Genomic DNA, 19,697 nt, shown 5'->3' with positions numbered 1-19,697 from the left:
ATGATAGAATGACATCTTGCACAGGGTGTATTCTGCCTCTCGCCCTGTGACAGCTGGGATAGGCTCCAGCCGTACTGGGGCCCAGAATTCGATACGTGGAAGAAAATGATTGGATGGATGAATATATATGTTTTATGTCTCCAACCAAAACATGATTGATGATGTGAACAGTAGAACCTGATGGGTTATAGAAACTCTTCACACAATTATTAGGGACATCTGTGAAGCAATTAATTGAGGGATAGTTTATTATGATCCTGTGCTTATTTGGAGGAATGTGTATGAGGTTTAATCTTTTCATCTATTGAGGCATGCATAGGCAAGGTCAAAACTGCAGTTTATTAGAGGTTAGCAGGATTTTTGAAAAATGTCTTTGAAATATTTGAGCTGAATGTCTTGTGTTGCAAAAAGCATTCATTTACAGAGGAGGCAGAAAGAGAATGTCCTTGTGCTTCAACCTTTGGTCAGAGTAAGTCCAAAAGCTTCTGCAGAATCGTATACTATTATCACCTTTATTGCCATGAATCACTGATGTTGAATTTTCTGTGGACTGCAGTGTGTCTGCAGTTACAGCACAATACTTTCCAAGGTTTTTACTTTTTAAGCTACAGAATATTTAAAAAGTCCTAAATTGGACACAGAATAAGCGTTTGTTTTTTTCAATTGTTTAATTGCCCAAAAAATATTGTGCTATGATGATGAGGTCTAGCCTGACTCAGGCTGCTTTGATTTCATAAAAACATGGCAAAAGGCAGAAAGGCACGCGGGTGAAGGGTGGAAGTGCTAGATTTAAACTGTACACATCCACTCACTCATATAAACACAACAAACCTACTCCTCGTAGTATATCAGATCTCGTGCCAGTGCAATGAAGTTTCCTTTGCAAAGAAGCACTGCATCAACAAAGAAAGACAATCTGTTTAATATTATAAAAGCCACACTGGGAGCTGGCGGGTTTGTGCAGTAGCATCTGGCGTCACCGCAGATGCCTGCCAGGGTGCACATTAGATCAGAGTAATTGGCCAGGACAGCAGTGTGAGATGGACAAATGAGAACCTCCTCCTGGGTGACCTGATGGCCAAGGGGAGAATGAACAATACTGCTCGTAGTCTGATAAAGAGCTTGTGGAGTGAAAAACACACTTCTTCAGGAAAACATACGTTCATCCTGCCAACTTTGTGTTATTGGATTAAAAAGTATACTCATACACAATCATGATTAGTGGGAAATTTGGCAAATTATGTTCTCTAAATCATTCTCTACTATAGTGTAATTCCAACCTACTATTTACTCATTTGTGTACAATATTTGCACGACTATTGCCATGAGCCAATAGTCACAAGATATTATAGTAAACCACGGTAAAGTGTTTGATTTAGCAATCTAGACTTCCATATGGTTCAAATTATTATTTAATAAATTCAGGGTTTAAATGCATCAGTTTATATTCCATTATAAGAATTCAACAGGAACTGGTTTTATAAATAGGCTTTGGGATATTCTTTACACTTATCCATCGATGGGTAAAGGCCAGATTTACTAAATAGGACAAAATAGCATGTGCACACGATCCCCACATAGGTGTGGTTAGTTTTACATGTAATGTTTTTTAAACACAGGCAATTCAATTCAATATCTGGCACAAAAAATGAGACATGCTTTTTTTTCCTGGCACAGTTAGCAGTAAATTGCGTGTTATAAGCACTTAGTTTTAATATTTTCCTCTCTCTATCTTTTTTGACTTGAGAAAAGAACTCCCAGAAACACATATGCACCTGGGTCAATCGCAAACATGTCTGAGTTCCCACCTGTTACGTGCAATACTGTCACTGTGCTCTCATTGTAAATACCAAGAGTACTTCAAACCCAGTTTGAACTGGCACAACATGTATATCTGGCCCTAAATTTAGTGGAATGTTAACTGAAATTTGCATGTGAATAAATATAATGCTTCATTTAGGGTTACCAAAACATTTAGTGGATTGCCTGTCATTATTATTCACCTTGATGTGCATCAGAATTAAACCAAAGTTTGTGCTGAGAAAAATTCACTGAATGATATAATACGCCACGCTTTTCTATTTCATAAATGGGACTCGCTGTTTACATTATGTGGCAAAATTGTTCATCCATCCATTCACTTCCGCTTATCCTTTTCAGGGTTGCAGGGGGCGCTGGAGGCTACCCCAGATGTCTTAGGGCCAGAGTCAGGGTACACACTGGACAGGTCGTCAGTCTGTTGCAGGGCTAACACATATATACCGACAACCATTCGCACTCACATTCACACCTATGGGCAATTTAGAGTTTCCAATTAACCCATCCCCACTTTAGTGGGGCAGAATTGTTCATTTTTTATTTTTTGTGAAAACATTTTAGAAACTAAACATTTACTTTCATGGTTACAATAATATCGGTGGATGATGATTTTCATAAGTATGTGTGCCTTTGTTTTTCGGAGTTTGGTACTATATTCATATCAGTGGTTGGATCAAAGTTTCCAATCCCAAGTACTACATATTCTGTTAGAAATGGAAGAATTTATTTTTGCTTTCCAATACTATAAAATACACAAACAGTTGTAGCAAAAGTAGAGATAAATAATATTGGCATACAGAAAAATGAAAAAAAAAAAAAAAAACATTCACAAGAAAATCAAAATGTAAAAATTACAAACAGAGAGGAGGCTAGTAAACAGTGAAATATGTAGCACACAAGTCATCTTGGACCTAAATTCCCTTTCCTTAAACAAATAAATACTTATTGTGAACAATCTCAAATGTTGAAAAAAAAAAATGGTTTGACGCCTGGCATTTCTTGAGCAAGCAGATTTAATATTGCTGAGATGGATCAAATGAAGACTTAAAGAAGGAGTTCTAACTGATTCTCAATGTGCAACTTTGCTCTTATCTTTGAAAAACTTTGGCAGAAAATGCACACTAATAAAGAAAAGAAATGTAAACAAATTATTTACACGTAATGCAGTCTCATTAGTGTTACATTTCAACTATACTGTGGTTGTACACTGCCACAGACAAACTCTGTGGTAAAACAAGAGGGGAGCAAAAGGAAACAGCTCCTAAAAACCGCCTTTCTTTGCCTTGATGGTAATAATAGAGGAGCCAAGGGAGCAAGGCAAGGCAGCTGGAGCCAGCTCACTTATAGACATAAAAAAGTACTTGAACAAAGAAGCTCCCATTTTTCATGACAGTATCAGCCCACACTGACTGAACTTTAAAAAAGACCTCAGGAAGAAATGGCGCAAATGCCTCAGTGTTCTTATCTCAGAAGAATGGAAGAAAATAGTCTTCAGAGCTCATAGGTAATGGTCCAGATCTGCTCCAGTGATTTTTTTTTTTTTGGCCTTTCTAAAATGGACTCAGAGCACTCTATTGGTATTCCACAGCAGTCAAATCCATTTGGAAGATTTATTAGATTCCAGTCTGTTCTGCTTCATCCAATTAGTAAAAGGACATCAGGATAAAAGGAGAATCTTGTTAGCTTCCAGTGGTAGTGGATGAGATAGGAACAGCGGCAGAGGTTCATTTCTAATATCCCGTATGCTTCCGTTGGCAGCTGTTACACATGTCTGAGGTCAGTCAGAATCATCTTTACACACGCAGGCACACTCTTCATGGTGTTCCAAGGGCACATCAGTCATGGACTTCTGGAGACCTCGTACACCACTTCGATGTTTCAACAGTAGAACCTGTTAACAAAAGAGGATACTTAAGTTGACAGCTAGATGCCAGAGACAGTGTTTTTAAAGCATGTTGAGTGGATAGGTTATTTAGAACTTTAACTGCTGCTTTGCAAGGTGGAACCACAGATGATGGGTGGAAATGTTTGTGTGATTTTGGTACACCAAAAAAAAATCTTTGTGAAGTACATTGTAAATATCAAACCAGTCTAACCAATAATATTTTGCTTTGACATGTGTAAGATAAGTTGCATGCAATGGTAAAAAAAAACCCCAGATGTGTTAAAATTCTATGTTCAATGTTCATTTTGTTTTGTTTTGTTTTGAAAAAATGCATGTTAAAATGTACATAAATCAGGTTTGGGTTTCAAAAAATCTTCTATTTTTGATTGAAATGCAAACACTTTGAGCCTTGTAAATAACATGGTATGCAAGTAGCAAACTTTGGAAGGTTAAAAAAATTTAGAATGTTAAAATTCATAAAATAAGAAATGGCAATCTGATTTTAACTGTCTTCGTACTGTTTCGCTACAAGCTCTATAAACAATGTGGTGGTTTTTCTAAACCACATATAATCATTTGGGAGTAACTGTCAATCTTTTAAATCTGTTGTTTGAATATAAGTTTTAAAATGTCATAGATCAGGGGAAAACAAATTACTTTTGTAAAGCTTTGTGAAGAAGTGAAAACCTTCAAAGCTTTCAAAGTCCGTGTAACCAATTTTTGCTTGTGCCCCAGCATTTGCTGGTCTTAGAGACCACTAAGCCTTTTGTTTGTACAAACAACCTATATTACTTCCACACGCTATTAGGAGCAAAAGTAGAATCCATATTTGTATCAAAAGGATAAGTAAAAGGCAAATAACAAAGGATGGTACCAAGATGAGGACCAAAATACAATAAAAGAAAAGAGCTAGGCAGGAGGTTTAAACTGGGTAAAGGCCAGTTTTATACATTATTGACTTGGTTTAGAAAGAAATGAAAATGTGAGCTAAAGCCAAGCAACCATCAAATAACATAGATGAGAACTTTTCCTTTCAGTCGTAGAAAGAACACCTTCAGAGTGTCTGGCTACTGATGAGTCTCCAAAATAACTTTAGAAAACAGAATAGCACAAAACCAGGTTTAAAAAATCAATATAAATCTGAATAGAACTGTAGTAATATTCACATATTCCATAATTAAAACTATTTTTTTCTACCTCATATTGCAGGTGTTTTTCATATTATTATGTGTTCAGATAAAAACTAACAAAATAAACATCAAATGGATTTCCATGCCATGATCAAACTGATATTTACCTCATGATATTTCTTTGTGACTCTGGCAGGAATACACTGACAGTCATAGCAGCGGTGAGAGCAGCAGGAACAGTTTCCACCACAGCGCTTCACCAGGAGGCAGCTGGGCCAGAAAATGACATCTGTCCTTTTCAGCTCTTCACGCAGGGATACCGAGAAATTACGTGGCGTGCAGCTGTAGAGTTGAACTTCTTCCCTCAGAAGATTGAGATCAGCTCCACCTCAAATGCATCAGATATTATTATTTCAACACAACATTTCACCAATATTTAATATTAATTTAATATTAATCATTTCAGTACTGGGTCTTGGACTAAATTTACATTTAATTTATAAAACAAACATGTTAACAATGTCCTACCTCGGGCCTTCTTACTGTGGATGAATGATTTCCCCAGCACATGCCATGTAGGTTTGTACAACTCTTCCATATCCATCTGCCATCGTTCTGGTTCCAGGTACTTCATGACCTCCTCTACAGTGCTCAGCTCTGCCACAGCCTCTGACAGCTCCTCAATATCCTGCAGGGATGGAGGGAGAACTGCAGGGGCGTTGGGCTCTGGTACACTCTGTGGGAAAACCAACAAATCAAATGAAGAGAGATGGAACAGACGGGTCATTTGCATACTAACTGAAAAAAAGTGCTTTTTTAATGTAAAGAGTCCAACTTGCATAGCTTCGAGTTTTGATGAAAGAAGTCTTTAAACAAGCTTTAAACTTTCATAATAAATACACAACTCTCTCAATAAGATGAAATTTGCCATACATAGTAAGGTCAAATAATTACCTCATTACATAAACTGCCTCAAGGATACTTAAACCTCAGCCACTTTGTGTGACATTTAAAAGTTGGAAGTGTACTTTAGGTTATAAATATTAAAACAGGATAATTATAGTGAAGGAGGAATTTTGTCACTGGTGACAGGATGTTAAAAATGACCTTACTCTGCTATTGTACATTTTACATCATGATAAAATATAAAGTTTAATTTGAGTTACAGGTCGTTAAACGATATGGTGAACTGGACTTGAGTTAAGCTGAAAATCATAACATCGTACTGTAGCTGGGGCTCAACTTAAATTTCATGTCTAAAAACGAATATTTCGATTAACAGTGACTACAGTCTCTGAGGATCACAGACACGTGCAGGGATTTCCACACTGGGCCAAATTGGAAGGCATTCGCTTACATTTGACAGAAACATACTGAAGACTGAAATTTCAGTCTGTAAATAAAAATGAAAATGAGAATTTGTCATACATGACAAACATGATAACAAATTCAACATTTAAAAAATTGACCATGCAACGAGTAATACAATAGTATAATTATAATTTAATTATTTAAAAATAATACACATTTTTTTATATTAGTCCCCCTCGCAGATGCAAAAAAACAAATCGGAATTAATGAGAGACAGTTTTTAAACCGCCAAATGAGATCACATCTTTGCCACCTCCTTTGATCACTTTGCATTCCAACATTTATCTCCGTAGATTTGGTTGGCAACAGTATTATTTGTTTCAAGCTCTCAACTCTCTAGTGAGCTACAGTGAGCAGTCGCAGAGAAGATTGATACCTGGTGTGTTACTCTTCCCACGAGAGAAGGGGCTAATCTGTTAGACCTTTCAGTCTTGTGATGGTGCATTTGTCCAACATGTCAGCTCACTGGTCTCTCTAATCTTACGTGACTGACAGGTAGAAGGAAACATTGTGACACTTACAACAACAGCAACATAAAAAAAGCTTGAAAACACTGAAAATGTTGCCTTTAGGCAGCTGTGTTTTAAAGGAATAAATGAGAGGACCGAATGAAGAGTGGCAGTTTTTCTCATTGGTACTAACATTGTAAAGATAAACATTGTAAAATAAATGTTTTACCTAGCTGATAATATGAATACATGTATGTAGAGTAACTATAATGCGCGTCAGCTGACTGCTGAAGCATACGAAGACAGCAGGATTAAGATGCATACTTCTGTAAATTGGACTAGACACAAAGGTAATTAAAGTTTTTTTTTTTTTTAAAAAGAAAAAAGATCTTCATAGTGAATGAAAAGGTAGAACACCAACAACACTAATAAGATTTATTGGCTTCGTAAGTGTGCTCAAAATCCAAGCCCCTTGGCAATGACTTTAAAATGAGATGCCAGTGGTTTGACATGGCTGCACCACAGGCTGGAAAAATACAGCTGATGCACAGCTGTGTTCACGCCACAGATATGACTCATGCTAATGAGGTTTCCTTTATAACCACTGAGCATATCTTTGGTTTATCTGGCACCAACTGAGATACACAATCACAAATGTGAAAGAATTATTTATAGGAAAAGAAATGGTCATATAGCACCATACGTATGAGTGATACAGCTGTATTTCCAGACAACAGAGAGAATCTGTGATTCTTATTAGTTGAGCCTTGGCAGTGGCTAACTGTGTGGACTGGAAGCCATTAACAGCTTGTGAATGTCAATGGTGCAACACTCCCCCAATTAGCAACACTCTGCAAGCTCAGCGTCAGATAGAGAAGCCAAGCAATCCTTCAGAGACACATCAAGATGGTGTGAATAAAGCTATAAGTAGCAGATGAGGGAGCCAATTTAAGGGAATTCAGGAACAAAGTCCTTACATGGACCACCAAAACTGAATTCAGAGCAGTGTCTGTGTGTCAGGTGTAAGACACAGATGTATGAACAGTTATGATATATTCTGTAACGCTTTTTCAGGGTCAAATAAACTAATTAACTATAGAAACAATGCACACATGTTCCAAATTAGATGAAGCTCCTCAAGGGCTTTTTAGTAGTTGTAGCTAAAGTATAATTAAGATTTATCATGTAAGAGTTTTAACTTTCTGTGTAAAAAAATAACCAGTTGCTTCACAAGGTCTTCATTAGTTGTAATTTTGTGATAAATGAACATCTAAAACACAAATGGCTAAAACAAAGTGAGTAAAGCAGTATTCAGCAAAGGCTTTGAGCTCGTTTTTTCCCTCTTTCCAAAACCTTCCTTTTCATAAAGTTTATAGTTAGGGCTGAGTCTGAATCATCTGTTGGTTATGTAGACAGGCTGCTGGGGGACTTCCCACGATGTACTGTGCATTCTTCTCCACTCAACTCTTTTCATACTCCAAGCATTTTTATGCCACTACTGAATGTTTTTAATAGATTGTGTTTTGTCCTTGTCTAGACTCTTGTCTTTGCCCTCACCCCATCAACTGGTCACAGCAGATGGCTGCCCCTCTATGAGCCTTCCTGTTAAGAGGAAGTTCCTCCTTCTCAGTGTCACCAAGCGCTTATTCACAGGGGACAGTCTGACTGTTAGGATTTGCTCTTTTTTTTACTTTTGTCCCTGTGTTTACTTTACAATATAAAGGCCCTTGATGGCCTGTTATTATGAATTAGGGCTATATAGACAAAACTGAATTGACTTGACTTAGTAATAGAAAGCACAAGACATAAATATTAAACTGTAAGACACTTTGCGGTGACACGACAGAACGACTAAACATTTGGCTAAAATCACAATTTGTAACTTTTATTAAGTGTTTTTTAATAACAGGACAATACATTTTCTTCCAGACTGGTATCTATGATTTTGTTTTGGCTACCTTAGCAACTCTTATTATCTTCCATTTATATCTTTTATGAAATAAATAAATAATAAATGCTGAGCCAGCAGCCCAAGGCACACTAGACAGTTCTGCATATTAAGCACAGACATTGTGGAGTCTTCTGTCCTCAAACCAAACTGAAGTACATGCAATTTCGAATCTTATATAAGTTAAAGCACACAGAGACAGCATCCTAAAATGGTATTGCCCAACTTGCAGTCAAGGCCACTTGGGCAGTGAGCTGAGTGCATGTTTCAAAAAATATCACTTGCTTTTGAAAGGCTGAAACTGTGTATTCAGAAGATTTTAAAGTGCTTCTTATCACTACCAAAGCCTCTGAACCCCCTTACCCTGAAGAAGAACTTTGTTCTCAAGCAGTGATTTCCTTGTTTCTGAGTCTCTTTGTTCTCATAAAGCACAACCACACGCTCTTATTTCTGGTATCTAAAATGACAGGTTCAACTAACTATGTTGAGATGACAATTCTGAAATAGCTTTTTGAAATAGCTCTGAAAAACAATATCTTCTCATTCACATGGATTTGAAAACCACTTCCTTGCACAAGAGGACTTTGAGTAAGCAACTTGGTTTGTTGTGCGTGAAAAAAGTGTTTTTTGCTCTCACTATATGCCACACACTGCAATTGAGGTTGCCGTAAAAACAGACCTTAGTTTCATCATGCCAACGGTAAAGCTCCTGTATGACTTTGCCAGTCATTTTCATTCTCTTTAGGAAAGACTTGCATTCTTTACCTGCCCCATTAGCTTCTATGCAAGTCTTCATGTTTACAAATAGACAGTTTTATATGATTAGTGTAGTTTGCTGCTATTCAGACAAGCATAAGGCGCATAGATCCTGAGCATGTAAAACTCTTTTCAATCCATTTAAATAAACAAAGCTGGTAGGGTGATGTTTCCTTTCAAAGTAACAGTGCAGTTTAATTGGGGACTGAGACCTCACAGACACAATGATGTATGTTTTGTTTGTCCCTGTAACCCACAGTGCACACCACTCAACACCGCTTATGCCCTATTCAACAGCCTCCTTCTCCTTCTGTGTTTTAACAACCTCTTTGCCTCAGCCTTTTTGCTTTTTCTAAAATTTCTTCCTGTGAATTACAGGCTGGGTCTTATTTTTTCCCCCTTTCATTCCATGGAAGTGGTGGGGAGGAATTATTGCTTGTTTAAATATATACTAAAGTACTGGCCCCTGCATGGCATGAGGTTCCAGTAGCTGCTGGTTGACCACAGAGGAAACAGAGTGCTGCTGTTCTTGTGTGCTCCTCCTCTGTCAGAGGAAGGTTCAAAGGGAAGGCAGACCGAATGTGCGGAGGCCAAAGCTTCCTTTTCCCCATCATGGTTTCCGCACCTTCTAGAGTTGGAACATGAAGGAAAAACTTGGTCTCTGTTTCATCAAACAGTTTATGGAAAGGAACTGAACACCAGAGAATAATGTCAATCTGCTATTAAGGGATTAAGTTTAAGTTCAAACTTCTCAAATACCTGCTGTTTCGTGAAGTACTCTTTCTTTTCCAATTAAAATGTTTTATGAAATGTCACATATATTTAGGTGTTGTGTTGCTTTTAACTGTTATTTATGCTTTATTTAGGATGGTTATCTCAACTATGAACTGCAGATTCTTCACTTTTAACTTCTGTGTATAGATGCATAAATGCATGTTAATAATATTAGAGAAACCAAGTAGGTAAATAAATTTAATGCTAAAATAGGTATGGCTTCAACATGACTGACGAAGGAGATCCGGTTTAGGTGGCACAATGTAAAAATGTGTCTGAAAATAGCAACTTTAACACTGTCGTTGCAAAACTGTGACATTCTGCTGTGACCTACCCATAAATCAGAGAGTGCTTTGCTTAAATCGGTGAAAACCTTCCTTAACACTTGAAAGTGTTAATGAAAGATGTTGAGCAAGTTTTATGTAAAAACAGAGAGGAAGTGATGGATGATAAAGAAAGGCAAAAGTCAACATCTGAACATGATACAATTTTTTTTTTACAAGAATTATAGATGAATTCAGATGAATCAAAGCACCAAGCGTTTAAATTCCACTGATGTCGGTCTACCATTACTTTTAGCCTTCCACTTGTTGAAAGGTAAAACTGTTTGGAGAGATAAATCTAAATCTCTCTGAGTGGTTACACTGTGAAACAGCAGGTCTTTGGGAACTTCTGCTGTATCCTTGTTAATGTGGAGTACAAGAGGAATGAGAACAAGAGGAAAGAGCCAGGGGTAATCAAGGAAGACCATTGAAACCAGCAGGATACAGTGACTGTGCTTCATAGTAAGTTAAGCTTCTGTGATAATGATAATGACTGCTCTTTTTTGGCTCAGATGTTCAGCCTGCATGGCAAGGATTCTGCTCATGATTATGTTTTTGTTGTAGTAACTAGAGTACACTACAGTACAAAAAAACCCTCTTTTTGATAGATGGCAAATACAATGTGCTCTAAAGGGTTTATTACAGATGGCAAGGATAACTTCTTAAAGATTCAAATAAAGCATTATTTTAATGATAATTCCCATTAACATTGATACACCTCAATGATTTATTTTCGTCTAAAAGCCAAGGTTATAATATATCGACAGAATTCATGGAGAAATAAAAAAGCCAGAGGGATTAGATGCTTGATATAACAGCTACACTTCAGCTGCATTGTTTTGAAGATTTTTAGACAAGACAATCAGTCATGTAGAGAACCAGTCCACCTGCAACGCCAGCTGTAATATCAAAATTTACTGTTTATTAGTTTTATTTAAAAAAATGTTTTATAAGGTTAAATTTATGATAATATTTTGGTATTTTCTGGAACTTGCCCTACCTCTTTCTAGGTGCATATACTTTGTAAATATGTGTAATTTGTTTATTTAACAATATAATGTTTGATTATAATACTCTGATTGACTCCATAGTGTAGTATTTAATACATTTGCCTAACACGTGGAGGATCCCCAGCACGTGTTGTGTCAGGAAGGGCATCCGGCATAAAAAGCTATGCCAAATCAAATATGTGTCTCCGTTGTGGTAACCCCTTCCAAATAAAGATGCAGGCAAAGGAAGCTTTATTTGCCAGTTTCTCCTGCAAGTTAAATACCTTCCCTGTTTCACTTCTTGATGGTTTCTATTGTCAGACACTGTTTGAAATATTGTGTGTGCCTGCATAGACTGTGTGTAATACTACAATTTATAATTATGGGCTCAAACAGACATTAGACATTCTATTCTTGGACTACATCACTCAGCATCTAATGACTCAGTTTCCAATATTTTGTGGCTTTTAGCATTTGGCTATCAGGCTAATGGATATCTTTGCAAAGCGTCCTAGCCTGTGTATCAGTCAACTTTTTTGTCTGACTAAAAATAACAAATACAATTGTAAAAAGACAATGAAGCACTGAATTGACGACATGTGATAGTTCAGCATTTCACTTCTGCAATCCAGACATACAGTACTGTTTAACTGCATGCAGCCAAAGCCTACTTGCATGTGATTCATCAGTACTTCTTAAACTACAGCATGAGAACTTGGAAGCAAAAACTGAAAAGCTTCTAGTAACAAAAATCTCATTCTTTGCATATAGATTCACAGATTATTCATAAAGAGATATAGTTCAACAACCCCCCGCAAAAAAAAACAAAAACAAAAAAACCTCACAGTACTCATTCTCTTGTTCAAATAAGAAAGTAATACAAAACACATTTACTTCATACTTCCTTCTGCTGCAAACATTTTTTCATTAAATCTTTCCTTATAATAGCATCTTATTGGGTTCATCCATTACTATTGGTTAAAGCCTGACCTTGCTTGTGGCCCTGCTGCAGTCTACTGATACAAAAACAGTAATTCGATTTACTGACTCTAACACTGGAAGATAATATATGTAATGAATAGCTTTCATCTTCTAACTTATCTGTTTAACTGTTTTTGTGATACAGCTTTGAGGTTTGCATGACACTCTGCATGTGTTCAGAGTAACAGTAAATTATTTGTTGGTTCATGCTGCTATCAGCAATGCTATTCTGGGTTTTAATGGTGATGAAAGAATGCAATAATATTGTGAATTAAGACCAAAAGACCAAAAACTCTGAAGCACAAAGAAATTAAGACAGTGAATATAAAGCCATTTCAGTAATCTCCGTCGCATATTTGTGCTACAGGCCATCAGGGATTAATGAAGAGTAAAACTGTTGACTTAAACTAGCTTGAACAAAACTAAAACATGACAGGTTAAAACATGGCAGTCATCTCTTTAGTTTATCTTGAGGCTTTTGTCAGTGTGGGATCTGGGACAAATGGATTTTCTGTGTTTGTGTGTGGTCTACATATCACGACAAAAAAAAGAAGGCGCAAGAGAATGACTAATGGGAAGAGGACAGACGAAAGAAGAGTAGCTATACAGAGACACAAAAGTATGTACTAATAATTTTTCAGATATTATTGATATCAGAAATGCTCTAGTGGCCAGTGACCTTCTGGCAAGAATATAACTGGGTAATCTTGCTGGTTTTAAACTTCCGCATTACATTGCTCGTCATTTTAAAGAATTAAAATGGTCACTTAATTACTTAAATTTAATCATACCACATGATAGCTACACATGGTCAGAAGTTTATTATAGCCCTTTCTGTTTCATTCCTTTATCAGCCTTTAGTAGGTGAGCAGTTATGATGGGAACACCAACCTGAGACTATAGAGCTAATATAGAGAGAAGGTCGGGGTGGACCAAAACCCCCCAAAAAACTTGGCTTAGTTACTTCTTTCAACCAGTTTCTTGTAGTTTTCTTTTGGTTAAATGGCATTTAAACAATCGCAACACTGAATTTATGACCATTCCACCCACGCTGTAGAAATTTCCCTTGAATCATGGCCATAGAGCCAAGACAGAAAGACTCATGGACAGCAAACTAGAATTATCCTACCATTCGACTGATTGATATTTAGCTTGTACTGTATCTTTTCCACAGTGTGTTTTTATACATGATCACATGCAAACCTCATGGGTACTGTTGCTGGAGCCCTTATTCATTATGAGTTTTGGCTTATGCACACACTGTAAATTACAGTGGATAAATGTCTGCCAGAAGTTTAAAAGGTGAATGGAAACAAAGATTAGGTAAGACTGGAACTAGTGATTATAGTATCTGTTACAGACAAGAGGAACAATAGAAAACAGCAGAATAAAATAGTGTTTGGGTGTCTTTGAATCAAATACATATTTCTGGGATACATACAGTACTGTGCAAAATTTTAGGCAGGTGTGGAAAAAATGCTGTAAGCAAAGAATGCTTTCAGAAATATAAATGATTGTTTATTGGCCCCAAATGTATTCTGCAGCAGGACAATGACCCCAATCATGCAGCCAAAGTCATTAAGAACTATATTCAGCATAAAGAAGAGCAAGAAGTACAGGAAGTGATGGTATGGCCCCCACAGAGCCCTGATCTCAACATCATTGAGTGTGTCTGGGATTACATGAAGAGACAGAAGGATGTGAGGAAGCCTACATCCACAGAAGATCTGTGGTTAGTTCTCCAAGATGTTTGAAACAACCGACCAGCCGAGTTCCTTCAGAAACTGTGTGAAAGTGTACCTAGAAGACTTGATACTGTTTTGAAGCCAAAGGGTGGTCACACCAAACACTGATTTGATTTAGATTTCTCTTTTGTTTATTCACTGCACTTTGTTGATTAGTGAAAATAAATGATGAACATTTTTTAAAGCATTCTTTGTTTACATCATTTTTTCCTCACCTGCCTAAAACCTTTGCACAGTACTGTATTTGTACAAACCAATAAAGAAACACTTCATTTGAATAATATGTGATGTAACAATATAAACAGAAAAGCAGTTGGAAAATTCAGAAATACTCAGAATACCCAGTTCCCCCCAAAAAGGGTCAGTGGACAGATTTTGCATGCAATCTTTAGTGACACTGCAACACCTCGTATGTCAGACTGAAGTGACTACATGGATATATCACGGGTTTAGAACACATTTGGCTTTGTATGGAAGAGTAAAAAACATAAAATAAAATTGAAGTTCAATTATTTCTATTTTGGCATTGCATACTTCAGTATTTCAGGATCCATGATATAACATTTATCCTTTTTTTGTTAATAAAATTAAGATATTTTAGTGGTTTTGGTATTCATGAATTAGGTTGCAACTTCATTAGACTTACGCCTTTGCAGCTATTGTGTATACATTGTTTTGGCTTTTGTAAAAGCGTATGTGCTATTCTGTCTTCAGTGTATCTTCATAACTAAAATAAATGACAGTACAGGTGCCAGATGTTCCAGAGTGCCTAAGCATAATTTCTCCCCAGTGATGCTTAAAACCTTGGGTACACATAAGCAGGAATGGATGATTGCAAATTAAGACCCCGTGTTATGTAACAAGCAAATTATTTTAATTGTGCTTACATGGAGAGGCACTGCTCACTGCCATGTGAATTCCCAAGATGAAGATGGCAGGAAAGAAATGCTGACAGCTAAGTGTTTACCTACTCACAATGCACATTTTTTTTTAGCCCCTGACAGTTAATCATGTACGTACCACAGGCAGCAGGGAGTAGCGGATGCAGAATCCCGGCTCAGAGGGAAAATACTCATCGGAGATGAAGCGAATAGTGATCTGGCTTCCCTTGGAAATGTGACTACCTGGGAGCGATTGTGACCCACACCAGCGACCCAGGATTGTCTTCTCAGTCAGATCTTCTATTTCCACAAAGTCGTACCTGGCACAGTGAACAGAGAAAGGGCAGGACATGTTTTTGGTCTCTTAGATATGATTTGGTAATAGAACCAATCCAGCTATTGCTGGTGCTGTAGCTGGAAATCTGAACTTAGAGTTGAGCCTGTTTATTTTAATTGTCTTCTTGCCTCATTATTAGTCTGTCAGCTCCTTTAAGACTCCCATTGGCACGGTCGTTCTGAAGGTGAGATTGTTAATAAAGCTGCAAGGGCAATAAAGATTTAACCTCATTTAAAAAAGAATACAAAAATAAATATCTGTAACAGCAGGGTAGCTGCATGAGATGAGATCTCTATTATTTACAGCCCGAGTTAAATGGATAAAAATAAACTGGAAATCACTAGTGCATTGCGGTCAAATCTCAAGTTGAAGGATCTAAGGATAGTGCAGCATAAGCAGCTGTTACTTTTGGCGATTAATGACCAATGATGCAGTCTTTTGACAGGCCTATTACACCACATGTCATTGAAATATAGTTTTTAATTAAACATTGTTGACTGCACAAGAGACCCAGGCCTCTTTAATTGTACTCCAAAACAAATTTCCAGTAGCAAAGTAAAAACTTTTCACATTGCTTTGTTGTATTGGAGATGGCATCTTGTGGAGAAAACTCTGAAAACCTTGCCAAGCAGAGGAAAAAACTGTCAGCCCTAAAAAATACAACCAGGGGTTAAATTCTGATATGAGGCCCTTAGCTTTATTAAATATTAGATTTCCACTTTGTCAAAGGATTGTTTTACACTCCACACCTGGTAAGTCGCTAGAAAGCCAATGCTGCTTCTAGCTAGCTACTGTAGTTAGCAAAGGCACCACAGACATATGTTTCTCACAGCTTTCTGAATTATCCACCTATCTTAGTATAAGATGTCCGCTGTCAGTCTGTAGCCTCTTTCTGTTATGTATTACTTCCCTGCTTGCCATTATATTTCTTTCAAATCTAACATTAAACCATTTTTTTATCACCTCTTGTAAACTGTAACTGTAAAAATTTGCTTTATTGACATGCATATCCTACCTGATGTTATCTGTTTTTTCTCTTTGAATGTATGTGTGACTAAAGAATGTATCACTTACTCAAAAGCACTGTTTCCTTGTTGTCATTTGAGTTTTCTTTGTGGAGAGATTTTAGATCTCTTTTATGTAAGGTCTTGCGGCATATTGCTTATGGATTTACTTAGTATAACCTAAGAATGACTTTTAGATTTTTGACTTGTCAGTTACAAAATAATTGGTAAGCACACAAGTAGCGTTTCAGTATTCCAATCACTCCTCAACTTGCACTTCAGGTCTTTAAGCTGAGTGACTCCTGTAGTTGCAAAAAAACCTGCAAAATGTCCTTTTTCTCCCATGTTGGTGACTTTACTAAGTATCTTCCTGATCATCATATTAATATGATTAGTTCTTTAGATGTTTTAAAATCACCTTTAATGTGTCATGATGTTCATAGAGTTATAAAGGCAGATAAACAGGGATACCAGCTTAAAAATTATGACTTGACAACTGATTAGCAAATGGGTGAACAGTGTCCCTCGGTTTCTTGGTCAGATTTGACACATTCAGCCAATCTCTGATTACAAATAGCTTAGAGTGCAACACTGCAAATATCCAACTTGTACCCTCATGATAGGTCTTAACTGATCTTTGGGTGACATCATGATGACTACATCCATCTTTTATATGCAGTTTTATACTCTAGTTCTGGGATTGTTGTCTTTAGTGGTGCATTGCATCAGACTGAAGATTTTAAGTATTTTTTAATGAAAAGTACAAATATATATTGGTTTGTTAAAAATCTATATTTTTCATTTTTTATTTTTGACTTCCATTATGGTCAGTAATTAACATTTTCAGTAATATATTAATATATTATAATATAATATATATTACACTATAATATATTATAATATATATATTACTGAATTTTAAAATGAAAAAAACTACAATCAACATAAACTACAAATTTTAGTGTGAGAGAAAAAACAAGACTAAAAGCATCATGTTATTTGTGGACTTGTCAGGCTTGTGAGTCTGTCTGTAATTACACGACTGTCTGTCTCCTCTGACCGCCCTGCCAATCCACAATACCAGTAAACATTATGAAGTGCAGAGACATATGGCCATGCTCCAAACTCCTTTGGTGTGCCAGTGATAATATTGACCAATGTCAGCACTTAAGACATGTAGTTCAGGAGTTCAGCCTTTATTATTTATACCTGTGTTTAACTAGTGGCTGCACTGCATTGAATAAAGCCTTGTTTCACTGACTCTTCACAGTCTGGGATTAATCACTTTGCCATTTGCGTCAACAGGCGCGCTAACCTCTCATTCAGTGCTGCCAATTCGGATATTTGGATTTCAAGGACATTGTTTACATTTGCACAGGCTTGACAGATTCAGTTCAAGCTGGTTTCAATAAAACAACATGGAGGGACATGAGCAATGCTAAAAATGGATTTTCTGTGATGTTAAATAAACTAAAGGGGTGGGAGTGTCAATACATTTACCAACTCTGTTACCTTTGATGTGGAAATGTATACAGGAAGTTTGTTATCTGCAAAAATGGACTTATTGAGAAGGGCAAAACCGTATATTTGCAGTTTAAATGCATAAATGTTTGATAAATTGTAGCGGCAAAAATCATTTTGGAAAAGGACAAAACATCACTTTAGTTCATCCCTGTTGTCCTCGGTGGAGGTCAGTGGATCGAGCAGATTTCTTCTCTAAAAGTCATCTTTTAGACTGCTGCAGGGCTTTGACAGATGGCTCATCAATAATGCAGAATACCCTGATCATTACACGTCGACATGTGTTCAGAATCACCATGTTCAACAGTGGTTTCTCAGATTCACAAATGAGGCGACATACTCACAGTGAGCAGGATGAAAATAAAAAAGCGACCTTTTACATGTTGCAGTGGAGAAAGGAGAACCTTTCAGTACCCAGCAAGGAAACTGTGTTTAATATTCACAAAGCTTTCTTGCTACATAGTTTTCCTCTTGTACATTATTAATAGATACAATATCTGCCACAGAGATGACGCAGAGTAGCAACACAAACACTGTTTTTTTAGTCCGCTCTTTTCAGACTGGAGACAGAGAGCATAAATGCCTTTCTCAGAACACTCCTGTCTGGGAGTCGTCAAGCACGAATCTGCTGCCATGCCAACCAGCAGCAAGACCAATCCCTCTCCAATATGCCTCTCCTCCAGTGGATTTGGTAAGAATGCTTTTCATCATGCCACAGAAAAAACAGAATAACAGATGAGCATCTCGGCTATACGGCTTCCCTCTCATCATTGCAAAGAGTTCTCACTCCAGGGTTGTTACCAGAGCCAAACACATCTCCCACTGTTGTTTGTTTTAGCCACATTGATGTGAATTAGTGGACAGGACATTAGACTCTTGTTAATCTGCGTCACATTGCACAGTGACATAACAGAGTATCAGTAGCATTGCATCTGATTTTCTTTGTTATAACAACCAGTGAAATGGAGGTCTAAGAGGAAGTTTTGGGGAATTAATTTTTAAACACACATAAAAGATAAAGTAGCAGACTAGGCCAGAGGCTTGTGTGTGTTTATCTGTGAGTGTGTATGTGTGTGGGGGAAAAAAAGTGTTTGTGTTTGATAGAGGGAAAAAAAGAGAGTGAGTGTAAGAGAAAAGCAGGCAGGTTTGGGATTCTGCGTGTGATTGCATGCACCGCTCATCTGTCTGCCAACCCTGGCAAAAGTATGTATCTTGGGATCTGAGCAAAACCTGTTGGGCTTTGTTGGGGGCTTGAGAAGGGTTGGACAGGGATACAAAAATGCTAGAGCTGGAGCAGTAGATGTGAAAATGACTTGCATGACCCTGGAAAAGGATGTTTTTATGGTCTTTGCCCCTTTCTTTGAGGGTGCTGACTAGTGCAGTCTTGTAAGGGCAGGACAGCACAAAAGTTGTCAGTCGGCACCCTGCCCTACTGTGCAACTTTCCCTCACAGAGTTTTGACAGCAACATTAACCTCATTCGTCAACAGGCACCTGGTCCATGGCAGGTGTGCTAAGGCGCTCAAATTACCTCCAGTCACACACAGAACTTTTAGTTTTTCAATCAGCTGCCCATAAAGACAGATTTTTTTATTTGCACCAGAAGCATAAATGCTGGCTGGCAAAACTATACAGCACTTAAGACAATTAAATTAGCTAGAAACAACATATATAAACACTAGACCAACATCAGAGCCAACATCACAAACACCTCATTAATTGATGGAGTTGAATTTCAAGGAACTGTCCATGGAACAGGGTTTACTCATTCGTGTCCACAGCCTGC

The 19,697-nt window shown here is 37.2% G+C and overlaps 1 protein-coding gene across 1 annotated transcript in view; it reads right to left on the bottom strand.

Annotated features, from left to right (window-relative positions):
* Window positions 1–2,655: 2,655 nt before the first annotated feature.
* pdgfc (platelet derived growth factor c) overlaps window positions 2,656–19,697 on the bottom strand; it is a 45,862-nt gene continuing 28,820 nt past the window's right edge. Inside the window, exons 3-6 of the mRNA XM_063485382.1 lie at window positions 15,190–15,370; window positions 5,362–5,569; window positions 5,001–5,221; window positions 2,656–3,709 (exon numbers count right to left, since the gene is read on the bottom strand). Of these exons, the coding sequence (XP_063341452.1) occupies window positions 3,596–3,709; window positions 5,001–5,221; window positions 5,362–5,569; window positions 15,190–15,370 (724 nt within the window). The 3' untranslated portion in view covers window positions 2,656–3,595. The remainder of the gene's footprint in view (window positions 3,710–5,000; window positions 5,222–5,361; window positions 5,570–15,189; window positions 15,371–19,697) is intronic.

The sequence above is a fragment of the Pelmatolapia mariae genome, linkage group LG2 (genome assembly GCF_036321145.2).
Source record: "Pelmatolapia mariae isolate MD_Pm_ZW linkage group LG2, Pm_UMD_F_2, whole genome shotgun sequence".
NCBI classification, from domain to species: domain Eukaryota; kingdom Metazoa; phylum Chordata; class Actinopteri; order Cichliformes; family Cichlidae; genus Pelmatolapia; species Pelmatolapia mariae.
The sequence above is the reverse complement of the archived record's forward strand: the minus strand, read 5'-3'. Positions and strand labels throughout refer to the sequence as shown.